Source organism: Copidosoma floridanum, unplaced genomic scaffold (genome assembly GCF_036245765.1).
Source record: "Copidosoma floridanum isolate Cflo_tuat_1 unplaced genomic scaffold, Cflo_Japanese_pri ptg000013l, whole genome shotgun sequence".
Classification (NCBI taxonomy): domain Eukaryota; kingdom Metazoa; phylum Arthropoda; class Insecta; order Hymenoptera; family Encyrtidae; genus Copidosoma; species Copidosoma floridanum.
The window spans coordinates 12679893-12699746 of record NW_028321890.1 but is presented as its reverse complement, the minus strand read 5'-3'; the positions used below and the strand labels follow the sequence as shown (position 1 = coordinate 12699746).

General features: G+C 31.8%; 1 protein-coding gene and 1 long non-coding RNA gene across 2 annotated transcripts; one reads left to right on the top strand and one right to left on the bottom strand.

The window, feature by feature from the left end:
• Positions 1-7986: 7986 nt before the first annotated feature.
• Positions 7987-9062, bottom strand: LOC149374867 (uncharacterized). The gene is made up of 3 exons (XR_016292960.1): positions 8863-9062; positions 8666-8776; positions 7987-8237 (listed from the first exon to the last, which is right to left on the bottom strand). It is a non-coding gene; the product is annotated as an uncharacterized LOC149374867 (long non-coding RNA).
• A 124-nt stretch (positions 9063-9186) lies between these two features.
• Positions 9187-11104, top strand: bigmax (helix-loop-helix-leucine zipper transcription factor bigmax). Its single transcript, XM_023389394.2, has 5 exons — positions 9187-9487; positions 9621-9773; positions 9918-10297; positions 10563-10676; positions 10755-11104. The coding sequence occupies exons 1-5, from the start codon at positions 9451-9453 to the stop codon at positions 10809-10811; spliced, it is 741 nt and encodes a 246-aa protein (XP_023245162.1). The 5' UTR covers positions 9187-9450; the 3' UTR covers positions 10812-11104.
• The last annotated feature ends 8750 nt before the right edge of the window (positions 11105-19854 follow it).

The following is a 19854-nucleotide window of genomic DNA, read 5'->3' as shown; positions in this document are numbered from 1 at the left end:
TAAACGCTCTACTTTATCAACTGCATCTTCGATGTCGTAAGTCTCAATCGGTGTTTGATAGGTAAATAAACGGTAGTCTTTATCACGCATAGATAGAATGGGCTGAAAAAGAAATTGTTATGACTCATCGATTTAATGACTCAACCATCATAGATAAAGTAAACGGGGCTAAACTTAATGATAAAATAAAAATCACCGAGACGCAAACTCGCCCTTTTTTTATCTAGATGAGACGCAACTTGACATTTGCACGATTTCTCACTGGTTACTGCTGACATGTGAAACGAAACTAAGAGTGTTAAAGATGCGAGAGTGTATTTACGTAATTGCTGCGCACCTGTCACATTATGGTACTTATTGTCCGTTTAACTCGTGTTATTAAATGTAAAGAGCTTTTGTCAATGGTGGCCACTTTAATTAATTTTCTCTGTAAGATTTCACCTAAGAAATTAATAATAATTGCGCAGCACTGTTGATGCGCATAGCACATACTTTCTTGTATAAAAAGCTATTTTGTAGTATCCAATGTTGATGTGCAACGAGTTATTATGATACTGTTAAAAATATGATGAATGTAGTAAGTACACGTACCAAAAATAGTGGCAGTTAACGCATTATGATGTATATATAAAAAAAAAATCGAAATTTGAATATTAAATAATCAATAAAACTATAAAAGCTACAACGTACTTCAGTGGCTTAGCATAAAATTTCGGTGCCATGTATTCACAAAAAAATGTAAATCGTTTTATTTGTTTTATTGTTTGTACATTTATTAATACTAATCAGTAGATAATTTCTATAAAAATGACTATGTAGTTGTATGATAATAATCTTATAACTATTTACCATTCAGTGTATTTATTACTTCACATGTATAAAAAATGTTTACTTGGCTGTCTTTTTAAAGAAACGTTACCATTTCGAATTAAAAGCAAATTAGAAATCTTTAGTTAATAATTTTATTAATAAAAACATAATTATTTCTTCCAAACGTAATGTGTCTTTAATGAACAACTCACAATTACAAATTTCGAAAATATCTACATCGATAATTATAATCCATTTTTAATTACTGCTATTTTGTAATTTTTATTCATGTTAAACTACTTATTGATGACACATTGAAAAAAATTGTTTTGTTTTTACTAAGTCGTTAGCTGAAGTCTCCTATACTGTCCTTCCTCTGTTGGACACAGACTTGGGAAGTGCACGGACGCATATAGCTGTAATGTATAAATGCCACCGTGTGTTACGCAACGCGTTTGGACGTCTTACCTGGCCTCGGGGTCGTGACATTAACATCCCTGCGGCGTTCATGTTTATAATTTTTTTAACGTCCGCATAACTTGTAATGTGTGTGTTTAAGTAAATTATACGTATACCTGTGGGATACTTGCGATATGCTTTGAAAGTGAAACTTATGTTTATGGTAACGCTCTCTTTATTTATAATACTTTTTAGGCATTACAAAAAGGTCTGATATGGCGTACTTATAAATTATCACATTTTTTAACCATAGTCTACAATAAGACAACGGTTTATTCTAAAAATGTTGAAAGAGAACATATACGCGCGCGAATTTTTACACGTTTCATGTATAGGTATTATCGAGGACGTTATCAGTCAAGTTGTACTTCAATGGTATCTTATCTTATTATTGATGTTAGTTGTTGGTATTGTAAATATTGCTATTTAATTAACTAATTAACTGTACAACTGTTGGACCGAACAACGTACATAACAACTATATCTACTGCAGCGCGGGATAGCTTTATCGGCCAGGTCGTGGATTGGCACGCGGGAGACCGTGTTTCGATTCCCGGTCAGTACGACTTTTCGGGTAAATACCCCTGCGATTTTTCACATGTGCTTCTTCACCATGCAATGAACCTCGAGGAGGGTTTAGGCGACCTTCTCGCAGCAAAATTGCCTTATTTCCCCCTACCCCTCCCCTCCTAGTAATAGGTAGCCTCTCATCCCTCTTCCCTTCTTTCTCTTAAGTGCTAAGTGCCCTGAGTGGTGGTGCCTTTTATAGGAGCCGGACGTAAAGCACTATAAAAAAAAATTAAAAAACACTACATCTACTGCTTGGATTTATTTTTTTTAATATTTTATGTACGATCCTCTAACCACAGTACCAGAAAAGTCGAGAGTAAAAATCGTTACTATTTTAACGATTTTGTTGTACAAATTAGAAGAAAAATAGGAAGAATATGACCCCAAAGTCTTGACAATGATCCTCAGGTCTATACATTGTTTTTCAATACAAAGTAAATGTTTCTTTGATACTTCTTCAGTATTTATGAATTATTCCGATTAGAATTGCTTCTACAAAAAAAAATTGTTCAGGTGATGTTTTTACATAAGAAAAAGGACTTGTAAAATTTGTTTTAAATTTTGTATTACTCTAACAAGCGATAATAAAGGCAAAAAATGCCAAAAAATTAAGAAGCTGCAGTAAGTAGTAGTAAAAAACTTGCATAACAGTCTGCCGAACGTCCGATCAAGCAATTTGTAAATGGCGACCTATAGCAAAATTGTGAAGTAGAAATTTTGAGTATTAATGACGTGTATACCGTAAAGACTATCGAGATCTTACCACTTCCTATCGGTAGATTAGTAACACCTTTGATATCTCAAAAATTAAGATTTTCAAGTAAATAAACATAAAAGTTATTTGAAAAAAATCCGTAACCAAGAACCGCATTTTAGTCAATTTTTAAGTTAGGGATATAAAAATTCGGTTGCACTGACTTTTTGATTAATTAAAAAAAAAAATTTTGTTTACGACGAATAGAACCCAAGGTATACAGTATTTTTACTTTTTTCACACGCATTGGCTGCCCTAATTAATTTTTCGACTTCGAACCAAGTCGAGCGTCTTCTGAAGTATTTAACTAACAGTAGATATTTTTTGTCAAATTATTTGAATTTAGTGAAAATTGATTTTTTCAACGTATATAATGTTTATTTTAGCTCCGGTATTATCCATTACCATCCCTGTCTTCGATGATCCTATGAGATCTTACATTTTAGTTGATTTCTCGGGAGAAATCTGATATCAAAAACTTAATCAGCTAGGAAATCACCTGAAATCTTACCTGAGAGATTTTTAAACAAAATTTTCCTAAAAACTAGTTATTTTTTCGTTTCAAACAATTTCTAATTATATAAATTATACGCGTTTCAAAGAAACGAAAAATTTTCAAAGAAAAATCATTGTTATCTAGTGATTCGTTTTATTGCATCCACAGGGATGTCACCTTATTTTCATATACATGCAAGAGTTGCTTTACTGACTTTACTCCTGCTATGAAATAATGTGCGAGGTCATTGCATACAATACGATGGATGGCACAATTTTAAGACACCCTCCATATGCATGCCAAATAAAAAGGAAGGAGTACATAATACATGATAATAAGCGTGACACCATTTTCTCGTTCAACATAGTGGTCAATACAAAATGGTGGACCACTTAGTACTTTGTGATTCGATTCCATGATATGGGAAACTGAATAACAAGGCTTGAAAAATGCAATACAAATACAGCTAATACAAGTAGTAGCTCTACGGTAGATAACTCTTTCATGGTGGCAACCCGAAAAATATTACATCAACTTTTTTTTACAACTTTTTGAAAATATTATCTTAGTAAATAAATATATGTTCATACTACCCTCTGCATCAGTGAATCACGTGGGAAAACGTTATTAATATTTTAAATAAATCTTTGCCTCGACGTGTTGATTGTTTGTGTGGAATTGTATTTTGGTAGAACTGATTAGGTACCGAAGTAGATAATTTTTATCGTGTACGTGGAATATTCATCGTCTTCATCGATCGTGTATTGTAGAAAGTATACAAAAAGTAACAACTAAACTTATTGCAAGTGAAAAAAAACTGCATGTTCGTAAATACGAAAGCTCCAATACAACCATAATACGTGTAATGATACAATCAAATCAGTTAAAATTGTGTACGTAAAGGAATATCTATCTTTTTTTCCATAAATTAAGATCAGTATAATTATTGCGAAGTATTTTTTTTATTTTACGATTGCCTCAATAAATTTTTGTAATTTATCGGAATCCATTTGTAAAAAGTCTTTTTTTCTTATTTGTAAACAAAATGTCAACATTAACAAACAAACACATTTCAAAAAATCATGAATACCTTTGAATTTAATTTCCATGGATTTTCAAGCTACGTTTCTTTGCCTCACTATAATATTAAATTCATTGTATATAGCTAGAAGATGACATATCTCTATATTATGACGTCATTCAATGTCATTCGAAATTTGGCGTCAATTTTTAATCTATATATATGATGTCACTCCGACAACTAATATACAGATATTAATTATTCCGTACATTCCCCAAGTTGTTGAAAATTTAAATAACCAATCATATCTATAAGCCAGGTACAAGTTGATATGATCATCACACTACCTCGTGGCTAAATATTGAGTCATTGGACTCGTTCTAAATGGTATATACTGACGAGCGTAACCGGGTACGCAAGCAACTTTCATTTATAACGTTCCGAATGAAAATTTCATGGCATGCCAGGGTCTGTATGTGCAATACGCCTATATACATGAGGAAAATTACCTGACAAGAAATGACCGCGAGACGGCCGTAGCTTAACACCATAGAGCCTGGCCAGGTGGCCTGAGCAGGCCCTGGCTAGTATTGTAATGAGTTTATCTAAAGAGCGTGGCCAAGCCCTCATGTTGGAATACATATATAGGTATATATTCTTCGAGACTCGACATGTACATACACATACACATGTATTTCCATTAATAATATGAGTATGATAGTTAAACGACTAAGAGTAAAAATTCTAAGAGTACGCAAATTTTGAGAACAAAAAAACTGACCTTAATATAGTATGATCACTACGAATACGAGTAAAACAAATAACCAAAATTAGACCGATTTTGAAGTGGATTATGAACAATTAGATGATGAAGACCGTATTTCTGAGTTTGTAGCTAGTGACAATGATGTAACAATTAAAAAAATTAGATTTGTAAAAATTCAATCATGATTTTCTTGTATGTTCCTAAAAGTTAAATATTGTGTGTCACTAAAACGTGTTTAGAAAGCAGCGATAATCCGTATATTAGATTTTTCCTTATCATTTGCTAAAATTATTCATCATTGCATTTGATCCAAAAGCGTTGAATATACATTTAAATACCATAACCCCTACTGTAGTACTGAACAGTAGATATATGTTATTATTCATACACGCACTTACCCTGGCCAGGCCCTGATCATAGCCTGGGCCCCTGCCCAGGCCTTGGCATCGATGTAAGGCTTGCCTGGCCAGGCCCTGGTCTTGGCCCTTCGGACCACATTCTTGGCGGGTATGTAGACACTTTATGTATTTATTAGGTGTGAACATAGACTCTGGAGTACTCTGGACTCTGGAAGTGCTACTGCTACACGATCAGAGTGTAAGATGTACAGGTGGCCCCATGTAGGCATATTTTTTGTGTAAAATTTTTGCTGTTTCATTAACGATCTAGCAGATGGCAAAATGGAAACACCACACATACATAGTCGTACTATTTGTATTGGCGAACACCTTCATATATCGTTATACTACGTCTGCTCGGTGTTCATTTCCTATGCGACACCTGGTGCAAGAAAGCGGAAGTGACACAATTTGTTCACAAAAATTTACTGTAGGCAATCAGGGGTCGTACCATGTAACTATTTTTCAGTACATCGACCTATGTTATAACATAGGCCTGCAAAGCAAAAAAAGTTATATGGTACGGACCCAGGCGATGGAACCACCTCACCATTCACCACCTGTACATCTTACACTGTGGCCACCATCTTTCAATTTGAAACGTTCCAAATGAAAAATTGCTTGCGTACCAGGACTACCAGGGTACACTCGTCCAACACTCGGAACGGGTCCATCGTTGTTAAATAAAAACTGTGAGACGTGGCGCGTTAGCGAATGCGCAAATCTTTGTGATTGCTATGGACTATGGAATAGAGTCGTCTTAAACAACCCAAACAGGTTGTCGAATGAACCTTATGTACCCAACGTGGTTCGTTCTGATTTAAAGATGTTTGCCTGAAGCCGAGTACACCGTAATAATTGAGAAGCTGGGTGTAAAAAAATAAAACTTTTTGATGAATGAGTACTCTTTTAAACTTTATAAATTAAATTAAAAAATTTACCATCAAGAAAAAACTGAACTTAGTTTTTAATTATAAAAATCGAATTTATTTATCTCTAATTTTAAGAATAGTTTATAATAATTACTTTTACTGTTTAAAATTGTTACTTTACAAAACTGTATTACCGTTGATTTTCCTTTTTAAGTTGAAATTAAACTTACAATAGCTTGTGGAGAGCAACCAAACATTTTTCGAGACTATTAAATTTAATATAATATGTAAGCTCGAGCATAAGTATGAATAATAAATGTAGATATGAGAAAATAATTTATGACATTGCCAACTTGAAATTATGATTATTTATTAAACTGACAAGTCTATAACCAATTTATATTTATTTTATAACTTTTTTTTTACTAAGGATCACAAAAAATTTGATGCCAGGTTTTTTGGAAGTAAATTTATATAATTGGTATTTTTTAATTTTTTATTACTAATTTATATATCACGTAGAACAAAAATATTTTATCGATTGTTTTAACAATCATATAGATGTCACATTTTTACCCATATGGTCCAATTTTTTTTAACCAATAATAAATATTTTTTTGGTCTTACATCTATAATAAAGCTTAAGAATTATTTGTAATGAATCATGTGTATAAAAGACTTTTTTCAATATTTTACAACCATTCCTATAACTTAAAAAATAAAGTCAATGCTACATGACATGCTTATAAATGTAATTTAAGCGCTACAATACCTTAAAAATTCTTAAATTAAAGTATTTGCGAGTAAAGCACTTACTAAATACAAAATATTTCCAAATTTCGTACATGTTAACATTAAATAATAATTACATTTTAACATCTACCTATTGTGAGCATTACCTACAGCAACATTTGAAAAGTTATTTTATTCAAGTCCATGATATCCTCTTTCAATATATTAATTACAAAAATTCTTATTCATATAACATCTTTGTCTTTATAAAATCAAACAATTTTGCATACTTTGCATTCTGTGTACCTAATCTACAATACTACCCATCCATAAACTTATACTATTACTCACTGATTTCATAATTCTTAAAAAGAGTTAATGAGTTTTTTTTTCATCATATTCAACACATAATTTTTATCATCCACAAAACATGTTTTTTAAAAACTTAAAAAGGTACAAAAATACAAAATATTTTTTCTGTGTAACATACAGTACTTCCACACATTTGACTTACTTTTGTTACTGTACGTTAACTTTTTTTTTATGTACCAATTCACACAAAAATTTTCAATACTAATAAGAGGCTTAGTAATGTTTAAATGACCATTGCATGAAATAATTTTCATTTTGAAACATAGCAGCCCAGTTAAAAAATTAAGAATCTGCTGAATGATGGTGTCCGCAGCTGGTCCGCAGCTGTTCATTGGTACATATTTAGGCTTTTGTTACTCACATCACAAATTTTACCACTATGTGTAAGACTGTGTCTTTTAAGGGCACTTTTGTTAGCAAATGCGTTTCCACATACCCCGCAGATGTGAGGTCGTTCGCCCGTATGCATGAGAGTGTGTTGATCAAGGTAAGCCTTTCTAGTAAAAGACTTTTCACAATATTTACATTTATGAGGACGTTCTCCAGTATGAGTTAAAAAATGTTGATTAAGGTTATACTTTCGAGAAAAGGATTTTTCACAAATTTTGCACATAAAAGGGCGTTTGCCGGTATGTGTTGTACTGTGTTGCTCGAGTGCATATTTACTTGTGAAAATTTTTTTGCATGTTTCGCACTGATGTGGTGGACGTATGTCAATGTAAACAGAATCCTGCATTTTCTGTTCTAAGCCAAGCAATTGTAAATATTTTAATGACTTAGACTTTTATCTGATTGCAGTGTTTTAAGATTTTTCTTGTATTTAATAAAAAATCTTATTTCAGCTGTATAATGTAATTAATGAACCTATTACCAGCCTCTTGAATCCACTGTTGAGTATTAATTGTTGTATGTGATTGGAAATTATCTTAGCTGATGAGACACTTAGTAAGTCTTCTGACCTTTGATTTCTAGCAGGTTCCTCATAAGCTGTTGAAAAAAAAATATCATGCTTTAATATTGTCTGAGCAGCGACATTCATTGAAGCTTTTTTAAGATTACTTTTGAGCTAAGAAAAAAATACTGGGAAAGCAGGAGTTAGAATGTTTGATTATAAAAATTAATTGTAGGAAAAAAATCATCTTTTGACAGTTAAATTTAAAATCAACCACAAACCAACAAATTTCAAAAAAATGTAAAAAAACTTGTTATAAATACTCATTAACTAATTAATTGCTGTACGTTTCAAGCAACAACTGAGCAGGACAAAATAACAGCTTAAATCACGACTTTCTATATCTAGGATGTATGTTTCATGGATTGATTTGAGAACTACCAGTGTTTATATATATATTTTTTTTTTCTATCGACATAAGTAAGTTAAGAACTCCAAAAAATAGTTACAGTTAATTTCTCACCTTTGTAGTTTCAACTCTTTATTAGCAATGTTGAGGTTAAAGTACGAATTCATCTAATAAATATTGTACACTTTACTGGGTAATTGTGCAGAAAAAGAGTATTCCTGAAACCTAAAAGTATAGATTTCATGTAAATTTGCTTAACCATGCAAAACCATTTTTGCTACTTCACTTTTTGCAACATTGTAAGGACTTACAAGTAATAACGTTGTAACTATGCCCTACAAGTTCTGGCCTGAGAGTAGCAGAAGGACTTGAAGAATTTTGTGTATATATTTTCGAAATATCACACTCGATTACATTTATTAATGAACACACCAAAAAGTGTTTTTTTTTTATCTCTCGATAGTTAAGATATCAGAACAATACAATTACAAACGATGTAGGTAATGCACCGTTTCCGTTTGTCCTGATGTAGTGTTAGGTTATGATTTATATGTTGTTCTCAATTCTCATGCATATATACATATACGTGTCAGCTAGGTTGGGACGAATTGCTCCAAAAATTAAGTAACTCAAGTTAGTGTTAGGCTACATTCATACCATGTTATGATGTTATATAGCATCTACAGTAGTATACGTTGAAAAAGAGCAAACCAATAACATAATAAAACAATAAAAATAATTTTAAAAAATGATAACAATATAATCTTTGCTCGAGTGCAGTGCGGATAGTGAAGGTAGAAGCAGGACTCCTGCCACAGGAGGGTCGTTCATTTTTCACACTTGTCCAGCTGTGTTCTGTGTAGCCAAGTGTCATCTGTAGCCAACATATACAGTCCAGGATGGACGACGTCTCTCAATCGCAACAGTATGAACTGCGTAAGTGATTCTGTTTGCATCCCTTATGATCCCTGGGTCTTTTATTTTTTCTGCCTCTTTGTTAATTTTGCATCGAGAGCCCATCAAAACGCCCTTTTATGTCCAAAGTCATCGAAGCTTCTTGTGTTTACAGGTATGCGCATGGCTGGAGGAAACAACAATGGCACAGGCTCCTCTGATGGTGATAACAAGCTAGAACCCTCCAGTCCCATTGACAAGAACAATTTTTCTCGGTGTAACAGCACAGGCTCTGTGAATACTCCGTCTTCCTCTGCTCACAATACTGGTAAGTTTGTAACAAATCGCTCATCAGTAGCTATTTTGCCTTAGTAGGTATATTTGATAATTATGACATCCAGTTTATTTTATATTTTACTCAAGATGTGGACAATCCGTTGTTTAATAATAATCATTATTTATTCTTTTTCAGAGGATGAAGATAGTGATAACAAAAGTTCAATGTTATCTTACAAGGAGCGTCGTCGGGAAGCTCACACTCAAGCGGAACAAAAACGTAGAGATGCCATCAAGAGAGGATATGATGCGCTTCAAGATCTTGTGCCAAACTGTCAGCAGCCAGAAGCTTCTGGTTATAAATTGTCTAAGGCCTCTGTTCTCCAAAAGTCCATTGATTACATTCAGTTTCAACTACAGAAAAAAAAGGATGAAGAGGAGGAAAGAAATGCTTTGCGTAAAGAAGTTATAGCTTTACGCATAATGAAAACGAATTATGAACAGATAGTTAAAGCTCACCAAACTCAACCTGGACATTCAGAAACACGTATTTCGGACGAAACTAAATTTCAAGTGGTAAGTAACGTCAACTTGATAAGATTTCAAAGACTATATCAAATAAGGTGTAGCTTTTCATCAAAATTAACTATTATCAAAAATTGGTAGCAGTTATTTACACAGTTGAATTGACGTTATGCATTATATTGCAATGAAGCTAAAACTGGTAATTCAAAATTTTCTAAACTTAGTTAAAAATAGGAAAAAAGCAGTCCACTACATATATAATATACGACGCAATATTTTAAACAAAGCAATACAAATTTAATATTCTTGATTCTAGTTTCAGGCTATAATGGACCGTTTATTCTTATCTTTTGACAATATATCAGTTGCAAATTTTTCTGAATTATCTGCTTGTGTATTTAGTTGGTTGGAAGAAAATTGCAAGCCACAGGTAAACATATACATTTCTAAGTACAGCCAGATAGTGTTTCAATAAATGTTCATCATTGATCTTATTTTATGTTTTTAGACTCTCCGAGAAGTTGTGATGTCTGTCTTAACTCAGTTTGCTAATCAAACAAGCTAGTACACGCGTTATTCTATCTTTGTAATAATTGGTTTTATTATTACACAGTGTGATTTCATACAGAAATCATATTTCAAAGTACAAATCCAAATGAAAAATGTTATTTTTATTAGTGTACAAAATAACTCAACCAAAAAAAATTTCTAAAAATTAATCTTGTAAGGATGATTATTAGCTATCATAGAGACTCCAGTAAATCTGATGGGGATGCAAATGTGATATACAAATGTATAAAATTAAAAATTTATAAAAAAATTATTCCTCAAAATATTTGTAAGTTTGAGAATAAAATATCGCGCAACGTATATATTTTTTTCCATTTTATTTATCATGTCTTTCTTTAGAAAGAATTTTCCCATACTAATGATGTACAGTACAAAATATTTTAAATACTTGTTTGCAAGAGTACATTGAATTTGCCCGTTGTCTAACTCCGATTAGCTCCATATAGGTTGAAACTCGGGTTCGCGGACTTTGGGTGGGAGGTGACAACAGTGGGCTCAAACGAAAGATCTCAACGCATGTAGTGAGCCATTAAAAAAAGTTGAAACGCAGGAGTTGAGCTCTGCCTGTGATATTGCAAAATAACTTGAAAAAACAATTTTTTTCAGTTATTTCGTTATAGTTCAGATACAACAGCTTTCAGTGAAAAAAACTGTTTAGCAGATAATTTTACGCAAAATCAAGGTGTTTTCGAAATTAAAAAAAAAAAAATTATTTTTGCAACAAAAATCAAGCGCTAAATATGAAATACGCAAAATTTTAAACGTATTAAAATCAGAGATAAGTAGGGAGATTGCCAGTGCCTATGTTAAAGAGTGCACGGAGGATTATTGTCCTAAATAATCACTGTTCTCACATGCAAGCACTGAAAACTTCGATGAACAATAAAAGAGCATCGTCAATAAGCATGTATGAACAATAAAGTATGATGTATGACACGTTATTTTTAAGGTACACTGATAACAAAAAATTAAGGTGCGTGTGCACGGTCACTTTGCGTGTAAATATATCGTACATCGAAATTCTCGATGTACGACACAGCGTACACCGAGATTTTCGATGTACGACACAGCGTACACCGAGATCTTCGATGTACGACGCAGGATGCATCCAAAATCTCGGTGAAACTTAAGGTGCCGTGTAGGATATTTATAAGTTGACACTTTACAGGTTATGTGGCTCGTATCATATGGTTGTGAGTATCAAACGTTCCTGGTTACACAAACGCATCATTAAAACTTTGTACCTTGCAACTTATTGAAAAGTCAAACCCTTTCTAAAAACTTTCCGTGTATTTATAACTTTATTAACGTATCATTGTATCATGGTATATGGATACAAAATCTCAACTTGGGTGACCGCTTCAACGTACACTGGAAATTTCAGTGAACGCTTCAACGTACACTGGAAATTTCAGTGAACGCTTCAACGTACACTGGAAATTTCAGTGAATGCAAGAGCGTTCACTGAAAACTTTGGTGTATGTATTGTGACATCGAGATTAGCAGTGTATGCACGCAATATAACCGTTTACATACACCTTAATTTTATGATGCTGCATGCACTTGAAATGTTTGTGTCATACATCGTACTTTTTGGTTACAACACATTAATTAACGAGGACGCTATTTTAAGAATCGACTTTTATTAGGACAATAATCCTCCGTGTGTGCCGATGTTTCGGCGCTGATTTGAGCGCCAATCCATCGTGGCCAGCAGAGGAACCGTGCACATGTTTTCTATTGGCTGGCGGCTTGTAGGCTCGGCTCGCGGGGAGAGGTAAGGGGAGATCAGTGAGGGAGACATGAGAATCCAAATGTGTGCATCGGTGATGGAGATGGAGATGGAGGACGGAGGAGAAGCTAAACCTATATGTATACAACGGGCTATATATCTATAGCTGTAGTTGTACACTGCTAATACGGAAAAGAGCTGCGCGTATTACTTTTCTCGCTTTTCCTCCCTGAAAGAAAGATAAGCTTTTTAAATGCAGTTGATCATTCGTTCAACTACAATAAACAAAACATAATTGTCACGTTATTAACAATTTTTTTTTCATTTTTTAAAAAATGACAAGCTCAACGCAATTAACATATTTTTTTGCTTTTTTCAATGAACGAGCGCCTTTATTCCAATAATCCGGTGCGCTCAATAGTTCTTCACTTTTACGATAAGTGAAATTATTGAATAATATATGAAGGCATTCACCACAACGACACACTGTACGCACAAATATTTTTTGTACTAAGTAATATTATTTACTAATATACTGAACACCTTTACCCGAACGCTCCATTGCACTGACATCTTTTTTTTTTTAATTTATATTTTTTCACCATTAATACATAACTTAACGGCAATAATACGATAAAGCTTAAATTAAATCTCAAGCTTTGAAACTTTACGATAAACATATGTAACTTTTAGTCTCAAGATATCCCGAGCACTAATAGCTGAGAGGGCTAGAGCAGGAGGGTGGTTTTTACTTTTGCGGCTCCGGGTTCCAATCTCACTTGGAGCAAATTTTTTTTTTTTTTTTCTATTCCAACATTACTTTAAATGTTTATACCTTTTTTTATGATTACTTACGTATTTTGTTTTATCAGTAACTTAAAAGATTTTTTTTCCCATATTGATATACGATCCAAGAAAATTTTTTTTCCATTCATGGCTAAAAAAATTATTTGACGCATTAAGTAACAGCTTTTTAAGTGCAGTTAATCATTTCAATTTCATATTTTAGTTTGCATTACAAGTACTGACGTTAACGAATTCTTGAATTGCTTGAAAGTATTTCAAAAAGTAATTTAAAATTTTTTTTTTAAATTATAAACTAAAAACTTTTTTTTTTGTACATTAAAAATGATTGATTAGTATGTCTTAGATAGTCATGTAGAAAAAATTACTTGTTTCATTGCCAAAGAATAAAGACTGTTTTTGTGTTGTCTAAAAAATTTTCTAGACATTATTATTATTATCATTATTATTATTATTACTATTATTATTATTATTAGCCGTAATAAATTAAAATAATTTCTCGCTCTAAATGGGATGCAAACGAGATAGGATGCGCTACTGTGTGTGATAGGAGTCATGAATTTAAATTTCTGTAAAAATATTGTTTACTACGCGATATTTATTATTTTTATAATTATGTACATAATGTATGCGTCACTGAGAATTGTATTATACTTTTCAATTCGAGTCGTAAAATAATCGCTTAACGAAATAATTATAGTGCTTTCGGAAAACAACTCACCTTTATAACAGTTACAAAAATTTTCAGTAATTATGAATTCGTTGTAGTAACTAGTTAATCACTAGTTTTCATTATTCAATTTGTCTTGAAGTAGTATTTTCAATAAATTCGTCAAGCACTCAACAAATTAAAAAAAAAAAAAAAAAACACGCGCGCAATGTAGCCACATTTAGTGTGCCGGTTTCCAGCCCGGAAAAACTACAGAGAGAACGTGCATTTTTTCATAATAACCTATTACAGGTATTACCACAAACAAAGCTGTAATGACTTTCTTTTTTGATAATTACTTCTTCATAAACAGTAATTGAAAAAAATGTTTTTAGTTACTAATAAAACAAAATACGTAAGTAATCATAAAAAAAAAGGTATGAACATTTAAAGTAATGTTGGAATAAAAAAAAAAAAAAAAAAAAAATTTGCTCCAAGTGAGATTGGAACCCGGAGCCGCAAAAGTAAAAACCACCCTCCTGCTCTAGCCCTCTCAGCTATTAGCGCTCGGGATATTTTGAGACTAAAAGTTACATATGTTTATCGTAAAGTTTCAAAGCTTGAGATTTAATTTAAGCTTTATCGTATTATTGCCGTTAAGTTATGTATTAATGGTGAAAAAATATAAATTAAAAAAAAAAAGATGTCAGTGCAATGGAGCGTTCGGGTAAAGGTGTTCAGTATATTAGTAAATAATATTACTTAGTACAAAAAATATTTGTGCGTACAGTGTGTCGTTGTGGTGAATGCCTTCATTTATTATTCAATAATTTCACTTATTGTAAAAGTGAAGAACTATTGAGCGCACCGGATTATTGGAATAAAGGCGCTCGTTCATTGAAAAAAGCAAAAAAATATGTTAATTGCGTTGAGCTTGTCATTTTTTGAAAAGTGAAAAAAAAATTTTTAATAATTTGACAATGATGCTTTTCTTTTTTTTGTTGAATGAATGATCAACTGCACTTGAAAAGTTTTTACTTGATGCGTCAAATAATTTTTTTAGCCATGAATGGAAAAAAATTTTCTTGGATCGTGTACCAATATAGGAAAAAAAAAAAATCGTTTTAGTCACTGATAAATTAAAATACGTAAGTAATCATAAAAAAAAAGGTATGAACATTTAAAGTAATGTTGGAATAAAAAAAAAAAAAAAAAAAAAATTTGCTCCAAGTGAGATTGGAACCCGGAGCCGCAAAAGTAAAAACCACCCTCCTGCTCTAGCCCTCTCAGCTATTAGCGCTCGGGATATCTTGAGACTAAAAGTTACATATGTTTATCGTAAAGTTTCAAAGCTTGAGATTTAATTTAAGCTTTATCGTATTATTGCCGTTAAGTTATGTATTAATGGTGAAAAAATATAAATTAAAAAAAAAAAGATGTCAGTGCAATGGAGCGTTCGGGTAAAGGTGTTCAGTATATTAGTAAATAATATTACTTAGTACAAAAAATATTTGTGCGTACAGTGTGTCGTTGTGGTGAATGCCTTCATATATTATTCAATAATTTCACTTATCGTAAAAGTGAAGAACTATTGAGCGCACCGGATTATTGGAATAAAGGCGCTCGTTCATTGAAAAAAGCAAAAAAATATGTTAATTGCGTTGAGCTTGTCATTTTTTAAAAAATGAAAAAAAAATTGTTAATAACGTGACAATTATGTTTTGTTTATTGTAGTTGAACGAATGATCAACTGCATTTAAAAAGCTTATCTTTCTTTCAGGGAGGAAAAGCGAGAAAAGTAATACGCGCAGCTCTTTTCCGTATTAGCAGTGTACAACTACAGCTATAGATATATAGCCCGTTGTATACATATAGGTTTAGCTTCTCCTCCGTCCTCCATCTCCATCTCCATCACCGATGCACACATTTGGATTCTCATGTCTCCCTCACTGATCTCCCCTTACCTCTCCCCGCGAGCCGAGCCTACAAGCCGCCAGCCAATAGAAAACATGTGCACGGTTCCTCTGCTGGCCACGATGGATTGGCGCTCAAATCAGCGCCGAAACATCGGCACACTCTTTAACATAGGCACTGGCAATCTCCCTACTTATCTCTGTTAAAATGCTACATGATAAAATCAGTTTTATTTCGGGATATTTAGATATTTGATAGGTATTGGTAATGTTAACAAAATGCCCACGGTCTGGTTGCCCATAAACAATATGGCGACATATTGCAAAATTGGTAAATTAAATCTGTGCTTAGCTGTCAATGTGTTAACGAAATGTGATCTTGATCTTTCAATAAACCCAAGTACAAAATTTTTTAACTTTTTTTTTTGTTACTAACAAACAACGACTTTCCATGAACACTGTAACTTTTTCAATTGGCGACATAGAGATTTTAAATGAAATGCATTTTATTGTCTTTATGTTTAAATGAATTAAGAAAAAAAATGTACTATACGACCAACATAAGTCTGAATACAATACTTTTGTTATTTTTGACTTGTAAAAGTCACCCTAAACATACACTCTAGACTTGCCCAGGTACAAGTTAAAGGCTCCAGGTTCATGGAAAACAATGTTTGTATTGCTCATTGTAACTGTTATCGCCAAGAAATAACTATTTATTAATGGGTGCAAATGCGCAAGCTGTACTGCATCTGTAAGATCGTGCACTGAAGCGGAAAATAAATGCAAAGGTCTTAATAAAGCTTTTTTTTCTTGTTCTAAAAAAAAAGTTCTAAAGCGGAAACACGTCATGGCGAGCGCGCCCGATGGTCACAGAAATTTTTAACTGCAAATTGAATATCTCAGCATCAAAAGCACGTACGATTGAATTATTTTTTATTCAATGTTGTGTTACCAGGTACTTTTTTGGGTAGTATACGTCTACCAAAAGTATTGTACGCATCATACATTTGCTATATAAAGTATCCATCCTACATGGCCCGGAAGCATTTAAATTATTTGCAAGTACTTAGAATTTTATAACTTATTTAAGAATTAATACATGATTTTCGTCAGAAAATATTTTTAATACTGAAAAATCTAAAACTTCTGTTTTTAAATGATTGTTGAAGTTATACTTCTATAGGTGCGTTCTGCTCTACGGAGTAAATCATCCATTTCGAATTGGTGACATTGAGAAAAAGTGTATAACGGAAGTGGATTTTGCTTGATTCTCCCCCTTCGGCCCACCTCTCTTGACGTACTTCCGGTAGTTCCGGTCCCCCTACACCTACACCACCCAATATCCAACATCATCACACCACACTACATCACACATTTTGAATTTTACTTATATTTTTATTATAATCAATAAAAAAAAAAAAAAAAAAAAAAAAAACTCTCTTACGAGTGGGCTTGACAATGCAAAATCGATTATTTCATTTTATCGTGCAGTTCGTAACTTATTTTCAATGTAAATTTTTATTTATTGTATATTCATTCATTTGTTTTCATTTTAGATTAAATAAGTAAGTTATTTAATAAAATATGTTTTTTTGGCGCATGTTTTTTTCGAAAATTTTGAACATTAATTAATTTTTATCATTAATTTGTTACTTTTCAAATAAATAAATTATTTTTTATACAATTTTTTCATATTTTTTGAGAACTTTCATAAATAAAATAAAAAAAAAAAACATTTTCGTACTGTATAAATACAATAATTGATTTTTATTGCGTTTTCTTCTTTCGCAATTTTTCCTTTGTAATTGAGAACAAAATTCAGAGAGGTGAGAGGAGCGCAAATATATGCTGCAACGCTGGAAATTATTTTTCTCATAAGGATGAACTTTTATACACGCTTTTACGCATAGTTGATCCCTTCATTTTTGTGTTATTAAAAAAAAAAAAAAAAAAATTATAGATCTGTTTGAAAATGTAACAGGTTAATCTAATAGTAATCTTTCATACAAACAAGAAATGGGAACTTTATATGGATCTTACAAATCAAATTTAAAGTGATTTTTCCGTATATATGGTTACATTTTAAATTGATAATTCTTTAAATTAAACGTGTAAAAAAGGGTACAGTTGAATGATCTACTATTTTTTAAGGGTATTTCTTGTTATCTTAGGTAGATTTTTTGAAACCATCAGAAGATTCGATGATAATGCACAGTCTTGTACTCGCTAGCCTCCGCATTGTTTATATTGTACTGTGCCATAATATATTGTTTGTAATCGTTAACTCATTAAATACTAAAATATTTATTGAAACCACACCCAGCCAACGTAGGTACACTCATTCCAACGATAATTGCACCACCTTTGTACATAATATCGTTTCATATGAGGTATTCTTACATTTATAATTATATTATTTGCCATATAATTTTGTAGAAGTGTAACTTCTTACTTGGGTACCCGAGCACCCACTGTTCACTGGTTTTTAATACGTATGTATACAAAGTAATGAAATAAATAAACAGTTTTTGCTAAAAGAAGCAATTGGAAGAACAATTTAATTTAATAAGTAGTTCAAAACATAACGCAGCATCAAAATTTTTACTTCAATTATTTTTAACAAAAACTTTTTTCTTTTTTCAAAACGTGTAATTTTTTTCTCTATAGACGATTTCCACTTATAAATTATTTTCACGTCCAATTGGCATAAATATTCCTTATTTAATTTTGCATCTTGGTAAGGATACTTATAATTGTCCATGAAAAATAAAGGCTTTTTTAAGTACAAACCTCTACTTTATCGAAACTTTGTGTTTGGGATTTGTTAAATGTGATGGAAAATGATAAAACTAGAGAAAATTACGTTTTTTAATACGTAATGAAATGTAATGACGGAGTATTACCTGTATTTTCTGAGTAAATATTTTTTTTTCTAGTATTTCTCCAGTTAGAATTTCATCAATAATATTATACTTGAATTTTTGCACAAACCGTCAGTTATACTTAAATTCATTATTAACACAATCTTAGCTCCAACTTTCAAATTTAGCTCATGTGAATAGAAAATTTATCCAAATGTTATCATCTATTTTATCGACACACTGGTATATAACATGATATATATGCTATCATAAGTTGTCGTATTAATATTTATTTGATCGAACATTTTGTTATTTAAAAAAAAGTATATTCATTTGGATGTGATACAACCATACTTATATTACTTACTGTTTTTTTATAACAGGAAGCGTTTGACGAAAATCTTTTCCTAATTAAGATCATGCAACAAAATGCACTCGAAATTATTTAAATTCAAAGGTAAACTAAAAATGGTTTGTGTTGGATTATTCCTTTCGGGAGAGGTAGTGACGCAATATCAGTCTGGGCCATCGATAAAAAAATTTTTCTTTGTGATATAGTAATAAATTCATATCTCATACAACAAGATTTTTCCTGATCCTTCGGGACCACCTATAAAATAAATTCTATTAATGTTTTTACAATTAATTTAAAAAATATTTTTGTTCGTTATTTAGCTGAGAATAAATTGAATCAAACAGATATTTACACAATGTAATTTTCTCAATGTTATCATTGCCTTGTAAGTAAATTTTTTTTTGATGTGGATAAACTAAATGACTTATCTTCCAGTTCAAAACTTTTAATAATGTGTAGAAGAGTCTAATTTTCCTTCGATAAGGTACAAAAATTTTTGTGCCAAATTATTTGGAAAAAGATGATAAAAAGATATAGTATCTATAATGTTTGTATATACATTATTTAAGACACATTTGAAGCGTTAAAAAGTATTCATGTACATAAAAGTTTTCGATTATAAAATACCGAGTCTCGAAAATAAGAAATACTTAATTATGATGACTTACGAGAAAAATAATTTGATGAAGATGCTCAAAATATCGATAGAAAAGACACCAGA

Excerpts from the sequence above, each read along its gene's own strand:
- bigmax (XM_023389394.2), top strand. The coding sequence starts at position 9,451 with ATGGACGACGTCTCTCAATCGCAACAGTATGAACTGC. Across the intron at positions 10,298-10,562 it reads ACGAAACTAAATTTCAAGTG|TTTCAGGCTATAATGGACCG; the intron begins GTAAGTAACGTC and ends TCTTGATTCTAG. Across the intron at positions 10,677-10,754 it reads AAGAAAATTGCAAGCCACAG|ACTCTCCGAGAAGTTGTGAT; the intron begins GTAAACATATAC and ends TTATGTTTTTAG.